The sequence below is a fragment of the Nicotiana tabacum genome, chromosome 11, assembly GCF_000715075.1.
Source record: "Nicotiana tabacum cultivar K326 chromosome 11, ASM71507v2, whole genome shotgun sequence".
NCBI lineage: Eukaryota > Viridiplantae > Streptophyta > Magnoliopsida > Solanales > Solanaceae > Nicotiana > Nicotiana tabacum.
The window spans coordinates 168,274,334-168,288,634 of NC_134090.1; the positions used below are offsets into that span (position 1 = coordinate 168,274,334).

Consider the following 14,301-nt stretch of genomic DNA (forward strand, 5'->3'; position numbering starts at 1 on the left):
ACCAAAACCACCGTCGCACCCCCCGTCCCAAAAACCAGAAAAAAAAACCTTCCCTCCGTCCCTTCGAAACGCCATAACCACCACCCCAAACAGCTCCCCCCCTTGTCGTCAAACAACCACTGCCTCCTCGACATCGTCCGAACGCCACCCTCGTCGTCACTGCCCAAGCAGTCCACCGCGACCACGACCAACGACAACAACCCATCCAGTCGCAACCAACTCCCCCTCCAACCAGCGACCACCCGTCAGCAGCCCACCTTGTCGTCATTTTCTAGTCAACAATCAAATAACCAGTGAACATCACCGGAAAAACCAGACCAACGACACCCTCCCATTGTGTTAACCGCTGCTCAAACGACCCCTCGTAAGCTTGCAACCAGTAGCAGCATCGTCACTGCCCAAACCACCCTTCATGCCTGCAACGTCCAGCCGTGAACGACCCTCCCCTCCGTGCCATGACTGACCGGAAAACACACACCCCAACCAAACGATCAGTTGAACCTCCATAATTGGTCGTTTACGCTGCTGTCCAGCAGTGGGTTCCCTGCGTTCCATTTTGTTATGCGATCTCTATTTTGTCATCCAAAGTGTCGTTGCATCCCAGCCCGTGTGTTCGAGTCCATTTTTGGAGATCGTTTGTGAGGTCTGTTCGGAGGCAAGTATCGAAGTTTCGAGGTTTGTCGTCCGAGGTTTCGTCGCAGGTCCAACGCATCGGACGATAATATCAAGTAGGTCATCTCTGTCCGTGTCCTTCATATTTGCTGTTTAGTAACATGTACATGCGTTTGTTGAAATACAATCCTAGTTCGTGCGAATAGTATGCAAATGAGCGAGACGTATTCATATGATGTTTGTAAATTGCTGTTTTTGATAATTAACTCCGTATGGTATTGAAATTTGGCCGTGAATGTCTTTTCCGTTGTTTCGTTATTTTAAGTAGCTATTGGACATTTTGTTTCTTCATGTTTAAATTGTTGTTATCCAAATGTTTGTTATGATAGGGGTTTGCACATATTCTGAAAGGTGTGAATTATTTAGTGTGTCTTAATAGTTGTTTATACATGTGGTAGTAATGTTAAAATTTTAGTAGCAATTTTAATTCCGCAGAAAAATACTCGCTTCATCAAATGAGTTCAATTTATAACCCATGATCTCGCGAAGTAGCTAAAAACGTAGTTATTTTAGTCTTGTCCTGTTTCTAAAAGAAAAAAAAAGAAAAACAAATAAATAAATAAAAATGAGACGAGCCTCGCCAAATAAAAAATACAAGCTGCGGGGCCCTCTAAATGTATATATTAAATACTTAGATTCCGGAACGGGCCGTTTAGCAAATTTCACGGCCCTACCCAAAAATAATAATGCGCTAGTTGCTTTAGGCGCGCCTTCAATAATTTATTATCCTTAAAATCGGGTGCGCATTTATGTGACCCAAATCCAAGTCTCAACGAAATCGAAATGTGTCTCTAATCACGGGTACATTGACTGTGACGTGGTCTGAGATGCATTTCCATGACGTTGCAAATTCATTTTTAAAATAATAAATGGGACAAGCCTCGACAAACAAAAAATGCAAATTGCGGGGCCCTCAGTAAATACTTGTTTAAAATTACTTAGAATTCAGGAGGGTCGTTTAGCGAATTTCACGGCCTCCGCAAAATAATGACGCGATAGTCTCTTTAGGCGCGTGTTTAATAATTTACTTTCTTAAAACTTGGGGTGTGCATTTCATGCGACCCAAATCCAAATCCCAAAACGTCAAATAAAATATGTTCCGGATTGCGGGTGCATTTCATGTGATGCAGTCCAAAGACATGTTTTAAGCGATGTTCCCATTCCTTAAAATAAATGATAAAAGCGGTTAAAAGTTAAATTTTGCACATAAGTTCACACTTGTATAAAATCAGATAATCAAGCCGAATATAACAGTTGAGCGACCGTGCTAGAACCACGGAACTCGGGAATGCCTAACACCTTCTCCTGGGTTAACAGAATTCCTTATCCGGATTTCTGGTACGCAGACTGTAATATAGAGTCATTCTTTTCCTCGATTCGGGATTAAAATTGGTGACTTGGGACACCCTAAATCTCCCAAGTGGCGACTCTGAAATAAATAAACCAATCCCGTTTCGATTGTCCTTTAATTGGAAAAACTCCCTCGTACCCTCCCGGGTGCGGCTTCAGGAGTTGTTGATATATTTTGTACTATCAAATATTGCTCAGACACTTCTGGTATCATGAGAGAAATTCTTAATAAAATGAACATTATAAAGACATTATAAATTTATAAATGTAAGAAATTAAAAATTTCAGTATTTTTACCACCAACTTTGTGACAAATATCTCCTCCAGGGAGAAACGCCATTAACATCTGAATATTTTATATCAAAGCGGCAACCACATAATCATTACATCCTTCAGGGAAAGATACATGAGTTGTTATTTCCTTCGGGAACTCGATAACTAACCATAAAATATTAATGTGGTTGTAGTACAAAGCATTCTACAAGAATGCTTTTTGCCTTAGAATGATATTTAATAAAATTATTCAAGATATTTTACGTACAACGGGTACGTGCGGTAATGATCTTTATGCCACAAAAACAAAATTTATATCCTTTGTTATTCTACCTCTTCAGGAGGTGAGTTGTGGTATTTCTTCATTCACTCCAGGGAATGAAAATGTCCTTCAAAAATAACTTTGAATAGCTTATTATTTTGTTTAAACACAGAAAGACACAGTTTCATAATATTTTTCTGCTTCAGGAGAAAATTTCAATTGTGTTACTTCTTCAGGATCAAATTTAAAATACGAAATATTGAGTATATATTCCTTCAATCATATTACCTCTTCTGGAGGTGAATTGTAATATATTCACATCAAAAATGTGTTCCTATTTACGCCCTTTATTAATATTGTCACATTTACTTCAGGAATGAGCTAGTTTTTATCAAAAGTTCTCATCCTTCAGGGAATAGAACATAATTATTTGAACGTGCTTTAATCACACCAAATCGTGTGATATCTTAGAAGCTCTTTTACGATAATGCTACTTCAGGAGCAAATCGAGGCATGCATGTACTATAGAGAATATTTCTCTAGTTTATCTTCAATTGTAACCACAGAAAGCCTAAATTATCACTTCTATTGGCCATAGGCATATACCACTTCTGCTGGTTAACAAAAATTTAGTTACAACGAGTTATGCGAAACATAACCACTTCTGGTGGTTGTATATTTCTTGCAAACTCTGCTGGAGTATAAGTGGATCTAACAATGTCATCCACTTTATAGTTTCCTATGCAATATTACTCTTCTGGAGTAAAATTAAAATCTTAATTCGAAAACGAGTAAGTGAAAAACGAAACATAAAGATATACAAATTATAGTGTTTTAAAATTCATAAAATGCTCCAGAATCTCGTCCAATGATTATGGCTCACTTACTAGGTTCCTAAGTACCTTTTTTATTTTATTTTAATGGCAGTAGCACACATAGCAAGTAAAACGCATAACTTATCTTTGATGGTGTCTGCTAGACCCATCATATCAAGATGAATTTCAGCATCAAGCACTCAAGACATGTAGCTTTTGCCCGATATATCCAATACTACAAATTCACGTTTAGAAATATTTGGCCTTATTTACAAAAAGAAAGTTCGTACCTTTGATACTTTCAAAGTATTTGCTCGAGATGGCAGAGTCTCGTGCTGATAACGTGTTATAAAATAAAGACTGTAAAGTAAAGACAAGTATAGAGAGAAACTGATATATTATTCGAATTCAAACTGATGTACATAATCAACTGAAATCTCTTCTATTTATAGAAGAAAGGAAGCTGATGTGTAAGCTACTACGCAAGCTACTATGTAAGCTGCTATTACAAGCTGCTATGTAAGCTGCTATTACAAGCTGCTGTGTAAGCTGCTACGCAAGCTGCTGTGTAAGCTGCTACTGCAAGGTGCTGTGTAAGCTGCTACTGCAAGCTGTTACTATACCAGATATGGATAATCTTCTACTGAGAGCAATGTTTATCCATAACGGAGTACTGAATGGATAAGCTTATTATACCCGATATGGATAATCTTCTACCTAGGGTAATGTTTATCCATAACCGGGTACCGAAGTGATAAGCTTCTTCAGGAAGCTTATTTTCAAGAGAGTACAAAATAGATAAACATATTTACGGTGGAGTCCCATATGGATAAGCTTCTTCAGGAAGATTATTTACAACGGATTACTAAATGAACATCCATAATATAATATATTTATAACAAGGTCGAATATATACTTACTTTTAAGTTGAATGACCATAGATTATCGTGTTATGATTTGATCTTTTATTTTTAATTAAAATTTAATTAAATATTCATTATTTACTAGTTATTACTCAATTTCATTGGGTGATGGAACCACCAGAACAAGGGCGGAAGTGTAGCAATAAGCACTTTTAAGCACAGCTATTTAAAATATATTCATAATTTACAATATATTTAAAAATTAGATAATTTACCCAACCTTCAGGACTAAGTATTCTGAATTTAAAAATTCATGACAAAGTATCCTAAATTTCTAAATTACTAATTTAAATTTCAGGACATAAGATTCAAACTTCTTGACACAATTTTCGCAAAGTTTAAACTTTAGAACGTCGTGTCCTGAAATTTGGATGAATTGACTAATTTTTAAATATATTTTAAACTGTGAAGATATTTTAAACAACATACTTTAAAGTGGCCACCTAATGTCATTTCTACAAAGAACAAAGCAAAAAGCATCTAAACGTGAACCATACTGCCTTTAAAGTAGCCTCATACTGTTAAGATTTTGATTTCATATACGACCAATTTCAAAAAAAAATTAAGTCTCCTAAAATCGGTGGGTGAGTGATTCTAAAACTTCGGATATATTTTAAAAAGTAAAAGATGATTGAAAATTAAATTAAACTGTTGAGAGTGGGATTTGAACCCACGCCCACCAACTCGGCCATCTCAACATCGTTACCACAAGAGTTGCTAAAATTTAATTACTTAAATTCTAAGTGAACAATCTTGTCTCAAGCCAGAGAATCTAATTAAAACAGGGGACAACAATAAGCCATCATCATTAATTAACACTTAATTACTGTTCTTGACAAACAGTTGTTGATCATTAAAATCTGAAAAACCAAGAATATTTCCTACTTCTAACAACTTCGAAACCCGGGGAATATAGATCACCTTGGTACATTATCATTACATAAAACACAAAAATAAGTCCCATGAATCCTCAAGCTTTCACACAGCAGTTGAAGTAACTGAAAATGCTTCTCCTTGTCTGTCAAAAGAAATTAAAAGTAATGAATGTCACAACAAATTAAGTATGAAATTTTGCGGTGATTTTGGAATGTACTAGTTGTGTCCGAAACAGTGTTGATAAGGTATCAAGAGGTATTTCCAGATATATTACTCAAAAGAACAGGTGCAATACGCCTAATCGATTACAATTGAAAACTATGGATTATGGCAAAAGAAAAAGAACTGTTAAGCAGCAGCAGCTAAATCAAAATATCTCAGCTCAATTAAGTGAAACATATATAGCATTCAGTGGTCTTCCATCCTAATATTGTTATCTTCTTTAATTGATAATATGTGAAGATTAAGCAAAATATGGGTCTTCTTTCCCTTTTGAAGTTTTATATCGTCAGGTTCGATATTTGGTTTTGTATGGTTATGACATCATAGCCTTATAAAGGCAATGACACATGACAAAAGACGAATACAATTTTTGGAAAGATAGATGATTAGGACCGAGCGGCGCGGTGGAACCGAACTCTTCACCCTTGACCAAATGTCTCGGTTGCGAGCCTGGGAATGAAGAACCTTCTGAAAAGGAGCGTTTTACTCTACTTAGTTGCCTTCTCAGAACGAATCTAGATTATCGGACTAGTATGTTTCGAATACTGGATGGTTAAACCGAAAAATGTAACACACGATTTTTAGACGGCCTCAAAATGTCTGTTTCTTTTCCTTTTTTTCAGTATAACGAACACCTAATGAGTGTGTGCATGACCCTTTTCAACGATGGATCCTGAGTCCAAATCAAATCCAACATTAAAGGCTTCTTGTTGTTAGATAAATATTCAAATAAAAAAAGAAATACCATGTCCTTTTAATGTTATGTCATTCACACAAGTAGAAGAGATTGTATCTGCAAACAGCCGCAGATTGGCCACAAGTTAGACACTACCTCATGACATACAACAGCAGTTGCATGTGCTTTGCTAAAATTAGAACAATCTGCTCAAACTATTTTTCTGTGTTAGAGAAATTGCTTACCCAATAAGGAAACATCACTTTCTTGCAACTTGTATATACAGATTTCATGTGATATTGTACTTATCCAATCACCACATTCCATCAACATCCAGCGGCGAAGCGAAGCCACATGGTCACAAGGCTGGTCAACTGACCACCTTTTTTGAAAAATTGCACTGTATATATAAGTAAAATATTATGTTTTAAAAGTATATAACACATATTGAACACCCTTTGTCGGGAATTTTTTTCCACTTCTTTCAAATTTAAATACTTTAGGGATAATTCCGCACTGTCAACATCAATGAGAGGAAATCCACATGAGAACAACAATTGTGCCCAATTAAAACCATTTATACATGGACCCATGAATCCAATAACTTTGCTTCTTTCCCTATTGCGTATGATAAAATATTCAAGTGGTTTCCAATTATGCATGACAAACATAAATATCATTTAATACCAACTATCTATGACCTAACTAAAGGTTGCCCTGACATGAACTTACACCTAAAACCTGCTATCTAAAGTAGTTTTTGAACTATCTTTGCCATTAAACTAAAAGGTTTTCTTATCTCAAAGGGAATTTAAAAATGGATATCTATACAAAAATTAATTACCCTATTTGCATAATATAATTTCAGGACGAATTAAATCCTCTTCATAATATGTGGCTCCGCCACTCTATGTTGCTCTAACTCTCTGAAGATGTCGATGGATACATGTTCTCCATAGTAGTATATTTTTAGAGGATCCGATACGGATACACCAGCTGTTTTGGAGAGTCCGCAACATAGCCATCATTGGCCCCAGCAAATGTATCCCTCAATATACTTCTCGCCACTCTTCATAAATAGTTGACAACTACTTGTCTTATAGGTCGATCTAAAATTTTAATTCTATAGGTTTAAAGCTCGGGTTTTAACCACCAAACTCATTACCTTATTTGAGTTATGGGTTCACAATTCTAACATTTTCAGCAATTTTTAACGGGTTTTACACATATAAACCAGATCTAAGCTAAAAATTATTAGTTCAAATGAACTCATACATAGGCTACTAGATCCGCCCCTGACTTGTCTCATATATGTATTTAATACCATAGTGAATCCGGCTAAGCTAACAAAAAACCACTACTAAAATTATATCAATAATTATATAAAAAATACGCAGCAAGAGTCGTAGCAAAACAAGATTAATGAAATAATGTCACAAAATCTTACGGTAGGAGATTGGTTTTTATGGTAATTTTGATCATTGTTGTGGGCTGAGCGGCCTGTATTTGCATTACTTGTAGTTGACGAAACGAGCTCTTCCTCATTTCCAAGACTAACTCTTGACAAATCCCTTTTGTTTTGTTTCCTATTTTCTCTTATTTTTGAGAAATCCAGTGAGTAGTCTGGCAATGCACCTTTTTGATCCCAGTCACCAAACTGCGGTACAGATAACCATGGTGCAGTTTTCTGTGAAATAAAAAAAGATTTACGTAAATGAGTCGTAGTGGCGGATCCAACCATGGGTTCGCGGGTTTTGTAGAACCCGGTGCTTATACACGTGCAAAAAATAAGGGTGGATTGAGTTAAATATGTGTTTCAAAATTCAGTCTTAGAGCTCACAACGTTTAAATTCTTAATTTGACACTTTAACATAGGGTAGGGTAGCCCGGTGCACAAAATATTCCGTGTTCACGCAAGATTCGGGGACGGGCTATACCCCAAGAAGGTATTATATAGGCGGCCTAGCCTGATGCAAGCATTAGTGGCTGATTCTACGGCTTGAACCCATAAACTATAGGTTACACGAAGACAATTTTAGTATTGCTTCAAAGCTCTCCTTCTGCCACTTAAATAAGGTGTGCAGTATTTATTCAGATACCCCTATATAGTATTCTTACTTAAAGGCAAGTTAATTCATATTCTTTAGAAGGTCCAAGTCCAGTTTAGTATTCAAATTCATCACACCAAAGTTAATACAGAGCTTATCAAAACACTGAATTTCATTACCTAAATTGTTTTCTTTAGGAATATAAAAGTAGACTCGTGTATTAAGAAATCATAATTTTTTTAAATGAAATATTAACTAAAATATATATCCATAGGCTGGTCCAGCTGGAAGGCAAAAACAGCTAAGTGGGAGTACATATTTTTCCTTCCATTGAACTTTGCATATTCAAACTATTTGTGCGATTAGCTGACAATTCAAAGTCTAACTTTGACTAACACTGAGCCAATATTCTACCACAAAAACTTTAAAAATACCAAAACTTAGATTTAAATGGAAGAAAATAAAATAGGAAATTCCCGAATGACACCCATAACTCCTCAGACAACCCAGAAGAAGAATATGCAAGATGGAAAAGAAACTTTGACTAATTACCTCTATTAATTATCCAACATAACTTCGTCACACATAAAGTTGACCATATTAATGACATTCTTGAATAAAATTGGTAAAGTTGAACAAAAAAAAAAACCTAGTGAAATTCTACAAGTGGGGTCTGGGAAGGGTCGTATGTACGCAGAACTCCCAATTATAGAAAAGTAAAGAGACTGTTTTCAATAGATCCTCGGCTCAAGAGAAATAAGAAAAAACAGCAGTAAAAACAAGCAATATCAAGAAATAGAGCCAGGAAGCTAACAACAAAAGGGAACAGTAACAACAAGATATAACAATAACATAATACTCCCTCCGTTTTAAATTAGATGAGCTAGTTTGACTTAGCACGAAGTTTAAGAAAAAAAGACTTTTGAAACTTGTTGTATTAAAAGTTTAAGGAGTAAAATCATTGTGGGGCCATGACATTTGTGTGGTTATAAAAACTTCTCATTAAGGGTAAAATGGGTAAAATGAAAAGTTTAAAGTTGAATTATTTCCAAATTTAGAAATGTGTTATTTGTTTTGGAACAGACTAAAAATGAAAGTACATCGTCTAATTTGAAATGGGAGGAGTACTAAGGAACCGAGGTGAAAGAAAACTACTAGCAATCTAAGACAAGAAAAACTACCAGACTAACCCTAAAATCATCGGTACAGAATAGAAATACGCTCGACTACCTACTAACTTTCTACTCTAATCCTAGATCTCCATACTTTTCTATAAGTGTCATGCAAATGATGCATAATTAGAGTTAAATCAAATTTTCTCACAGGCAAAAATCTAGTATTTAAGTGACAAAGAGTAAAGGGACGGCCCTATTATTCACCTAATTTGAAACCATAAGCCACTGAGCTTGGAGATTTCTCCGACATATAGACCTAATAATTAGCAGAACAAAAGCAGCTACAAATTTATATGGATATTCTTGCTCAAGTTGAATGTACAGATAACATACACGTACTGAAAAATCAAGAAAGGTACTTCAGCAAAACACAGGAGACAGTTCTAACTAGAAATTTCCACCATATTCAAAAAAATGAAGCAGCAAGAAAAATAAGCAAAAGCATATATAAAGATAGATTTCTTTGTTACCTCTTTGTTATCTTCCATTGCAAACCAGAGTTTCGAAAAAGTAATCTGAAGTAACCAATATGAAAAGAGAAAGAGCTAATAAAGCAGTTAATGGTGTGGTGTAGGGAAGTTGACAGAAACAGGGGAAGTGACTTTCCTGATTGATGTGTTGTATATTGGATAGTTCGTTATCAAGAAGAAAGATCGTATTATTATTAGTCTTTTTTGGTTTCTCACCGGTGTCAGGTACCCGCATTGGAGCTTCACTACCTCATTCGGGGGAAGCGCTTACTATCAAAAATATTTTCATACCCTTGGGCAAGTGCTCCCTACCAAAAAAATTTCGGAGCCTCAATACCTCATTCGGGGGAAGCGCTTGCTGTCAAAAAGATTTTCATACCCTTGGACAAGTGCTCCCTACCAAAAAATTTTCTATACCCAAAGCTCGAACTCAAAACCTGTAGTTAAGAAGAGAATGACCTATCCATTGTATCATATCCTTTGTCGTTATTATTTTTAAATTAAAAGAAATGAAAGAGAATAAGTAGGGCCTTTGGTTTCGTCTAAAAAGAAAATTGCTATTGAATTTTAAATTTGAAAACAAAAGGTCTTTACGTATTGCACTTTGGCCTTTTGGTCCCCTTTAATTTTTCATGCTGCACTGGCTCGAACTATGCAAAGCTCAACGTTAGCTGTCTAAGTCTTTGACACGTTTTCTTTTTGAGTTTAATTTAAATTGTGGGGAGTATGCATTAACGCTAGTGTGGTGTAAAGTTTATTTATATTATCCGGTTAATTTCAGAGTAATTATAGTACATTTTTATTTAAATACTAAAATTTAAGTTATATGCGCCGATATGTACTAAAATTTTTGTATGTGCTAAAATTTACTAGTAATTTTCTATTATAAAAAGTTATTGTAGTTATTATGTATATTCGACAGATAGGTAATTACTAGATTTTAGCTTTATATCAGTGAGTTGCAGCCGAGGAGTACCAGTATTTAGGGTTAGCTCTATCCTCCTAGGATCACAACCCTTTTGTTCCGGCCATTATAGCAGGTGTGTCGCCCAATGTATTCCAAAGTCAATTATTCACTTTTACTTGTTCACGCAATGAACCTTGCACTCTCATTAAGAAATAATAAATAAATTATATATCTTATAATACTCATAATAACGATTGTGTTTCAAAAAGTCTTGGAAAATAATTTGGGAAATAAATAATTACTAATAAAGGTAAAATAAGAAAAAAGTTATCTCCCTTAATTTGCTAAAATACACAAATAGAAATGAAAAAGTATTTTTAATATAGTTAACGTGGAGAGAGTAACTAAATTAAATAGATACAAAAGGAAAGGAAGAAGGAAAAAAAAAAGTTTACTTAAATTTAATACATACAACAACAACAATAACCTAGTATAATCTCACTTAGTGGAGTCTGGGGAGGGTAGTGTGTACGCAGACCTTACCCCTATTTTGGAGTAGAGAGGCTGTTTCCAAATAGACCTCCGGTATCCTTTCCTCCAAGAACTTCCCACCTTGTTCTTGAAAAGACTCGAACTCACAACCTCTTAGTTGGAAGTGGAGGTTGCTTACCATTAGAGCAACCCCTCTTGTCAAAGGGGTTAGGAAGTAATGGATGGAGATTCTGCAACAAAGGGAAACGTGGGGTTCATGCATGGAAGAGTATCCACTTTTGAACATTTGTCAAATAGTTGCTATTTCTAGTTTTCTAGTTTTCTAGAAAGAATAGCAAAAGCAGAATTCAGTTACTCGGCCCCCAAAGGTATTGTGATGTAGTTTTCTCCTCAAAAATATCCTCATAAACACAACTATTTTATTTTCGCTTTCAACATCGAAAAACATGGAAAGATTTAGAAAATTAAGTGTAGTTTTTATCTTTTGGCTTATCACATTTTCCTTTGCAACTATTCATATATACGGGGATGCTGCACAAAAGAATGTCAAAGAGAAGCAAGAAGATTCAAATCCTTCAATGATACTACAAGAAGCCTATACTGGTCTTGTAACTTCTTCATTGCAATCTTGGGATAAGGTCAAGTCATTTATCAATAAAGTCCAACTTAAGTTTTCTCCTCCTGATTTAGAGTAAGCTCTCTATTCCCCCATTGAACTCGCTTTTCCCCTTTCTCATTTCTCTGTTGTTCTTGACTTTGCTCTTCTCTGTGTTTCATCGTTTCATGATATCGGCAAATACTATACTAAACAAGGTGTTTAGACCAAAATATATTAGTAACTTATTATGGTTAAGTGATTAAATACAGAGAATGGATCTTAATCAACCATGGTTAGATGATGGAGTTGAATTATATGATAGAATATGTAATACATCGATCCATTGATTTGGTGTAAGTATTTGGTGCGGTGATATTTTAGTTTCGTACGTAGATATCGAATGTGGGGGATTTTGGAACTGTCATGGTACAAGGACAATTCAGAAATCGACACGACAGATTAATTGAGACTTTGGTTGTTCAGGTTCTTCACACCGTTGTTTTAGAAATCCACATGCACAATTTGTTTTTGCGTATTATCATTTTTAGTACGCCACGGAAACTATTTACCTTCGGTAGGCGAAAAAATATATAAAATTTGCATTTTATATATATATATACAAAAAATATACATTTTTCGGCTATTATTTTGAGAGCTACTATGCAGTTTTATTTTCCCTATGTTCCCTATGTGGCATGGGTATAGTAATGGTTCTACGTCTCCCTATTATCGAATTATGTTGAATCAATATAGGTTCCATAGAACACAGGGTGAAGAGGCATACAGTTCTGTTCAATTAAATTGTGAACCACCCCATGTAAACATGTAATCATTTGAAATAAGAACGGATTAATTACTTATGACATCTTTCCCATGTCCTATATATATATATATATGGTTGTAACTCTTTTTCCCGGTCAATCTCGGATGGCATCTAGTAGGAAAAAGATGTGTTTGTCAGGTTTGGTTCCTAATTGGGTTAATGGGTTTGACCAAAAATCCTATGCTTATACACAATACTGCTTTTTCTTTCTTGAAAGTTTGATGGGGGACTACTTTAGGATGACGGACAATCGCTCATAAGGGTTTGAGGAACATGGTTCTTGCAGGTTTGGTGGTTCTAATTGAGTTGAGCAGGTTTGACAAAAAATGCTATGCCTATACACAAGACTACTCTTTATTTTTCGCGAAAGTTTAGTGAGGACTACTTTAGGATGACGCACAATCGCCCATGGGGGTTTACTGCTCAAGGCCCTTGCAGGCTCAGTTCTTCTTAATTTGGTTTAGCGGCTTGGACAGTTGGACCAAAAGCGCTATGCCAACACACAAGACCACCTCTTTTATTTTTTTCCAGAAAAGTTGTGGGACTATTTTAGGACGACAGACGATCAACCATAGGGGTTTAATTGATTGCCCACTTTATCTTAGCGAGCTGAAGATACTCAGTTCCGCACTTTGGAGTTGTACGTGTTTATAGATTGAACGAGATGTAAGTCATGGTAAAGGCATGGTTGGGATTTGCTAACCGTGTCAAAGGAATATAGCCATAAATATTTTTGAGAATGATGATGTAGAGATTGTTGTACTTGGTAGTTATACTGCTATTTCTCTATTATCATGTTCAATTTTGTACCGGAACATATCATAAAAACATTTACGCTTTAAAGGTGACCATAATTTTTTATACTTAATAATTACTTACTATATCTTCAACAACCTTGCATTAGAACACAATATTTTTTCTCATTTGTAATAAAGTGAGTTTGGGGGCTAACATCAGCTTTAGGAGCAAGGAGGTTGCTAATGCTGATGGTGGTGCCAAGGAGAGGGTGAAAGAGGCTGCCCAGAAAAGCTTTGGGAAGAGCAAAGAAACCGTTGAGGAAACCGCCAAATCGGCCGCGAATGTGGTGGAGCAGACAGTGCACAGAACAGCTGAGAAGATGAAAGGAAGTATGTCTGCTAGACATGATCATGACGAGCTTTGAGAAAGCTCTACTGCTAAAACAGAAAACCAAAACATTCCTCTTGAAGCAAAGGAATGATAGCTATTTTATCATTTTGTAGAATACTTTTTTAGTTAGCTAATCTTGTTATCTTTTAGCTTAATTGTTGTTGTAATTCTGATATATATCCCAAAGAAATGGTTGAATGGATGAGATATAATATTATGGAGATTCCAGAAGCTACGTATGAATTCATAAATCCTAAATCTGATTATGAATTTTCGGGTTCATAATCATTAAGAGTCTCTGTTTGAATAGGATTCGATTCTTACCTTTTTAATCTTTCTACTCTAACTAGATTACAATCAGACGTCAATTAGAACTCTAACTAAGCTGGCTATTCCTACCTCCAAAACAAATACTAAATCATATAGGATTCCTCTCTGCTTTATTCTGCTCTTTCAATATACTTGACCAAAGTTCTCTGTATTCTGAAAGCATCAGCTTCTCGTCCTTAGGGTACTGCTTTAACAGAGGTTAGATGTTAAAGTTTGAATTTTCTTTTTTAAAGAACATCTTCTAATGTGTTCTCCTATTTA

At 35.4% G+C, this 14,301-nt stretch overlaps 2 protein-coding genes across 3 annotated transcripts; one reads left to right on the forward strand and one right to left on the reverse strand.

Moving 5' to 3' along the window:
- Positions 1 to 5,071: 5,071 nt before the first annotated feature.
- On the reverse strand, positions 5,072 to 9,931 carry LOC107818992 (uncharacterized). The gene is made up of 3 exons (XM_016645078.2): positions 9,763 to 9,931; positions 7,517 to 7,756; positions 5,072 to 5,313 (listed from the first exon to the last, which is right to left on the reverse strand). Exons 1-3 carry the CDS (start codon positions 9,778 to 9,780, stop codon positions 5,266 to 5,268), a joined length of 306 nt encoding a protein of 101 aa, XP_016500564.1. The 5' UTR covers positions 9,781 to 9,931; the 3' UTR covers positions 5,072 to 5,265.
- A 1,529-nt stretch (positions 9,932 to 11,460) lies between these two features.
- Positions 11,461 to 13,937, forward strand: LOC107818979 (uncharacterized). Of its 2 annotated transcripts, none has more exons than XM_016645067.2 (2): positions 11,461 to 11,852; positions 13,546 to 13,937. In XM_016645067.2, the coding sequence occupies exons 1-2, from the start codon at positions 11,608 to 11,610 to the stop codon at positions 13,742 to 13,744; spliced, it is 444 nt and encodes a 147-aa protein (XP_016500553.1). In that variant the 5' UTR covers positions 11,461 to 11,607; the 3' UTR covers positions 13,745 to 13,937. The 2 variants fall into 2 exon arrangements, with proteins under 2 accessions (XP_016500553.1, XP_016500548.1); XM_016645062.2 differs by having other exon boundaries at positions 11,478 to 11,852; positions 13,540 to 13,937.
- Positions 13,938 to 14,301: the final 364 nt, after the last annotated feature.

What these genes read in the sequence shown, in the direction of transcription:
- LOC107818992 (XM_016645078.2), bottom strand. An exon ending in ATAAAAACCAATCTCCTACC is followed by an intron (nt 5,314 to 7,516) that starts GTAAGATTTTGT and finishes TTCTTTTGACAG; the next exon opens with ACAAGGAGAAGCATTTTCAG.
- LOC107818979 (XM_016645062.2), top strand. Translation starts at nt 11,608, where the DNA reads ATGGAAAGATTTAGAAAATTAAGTGTAGTTTTTATCTTTTGGCTTATC. An exon ending in TTTTCTCCTCCTGATTTAGA is followed by an intron (nt 11,853 to 13,539) that starts GTAAGCTCTCTA and finishes GGCTAACATCAG; the next exon opens with CTTTAGGAGCAAGGAGGTTG.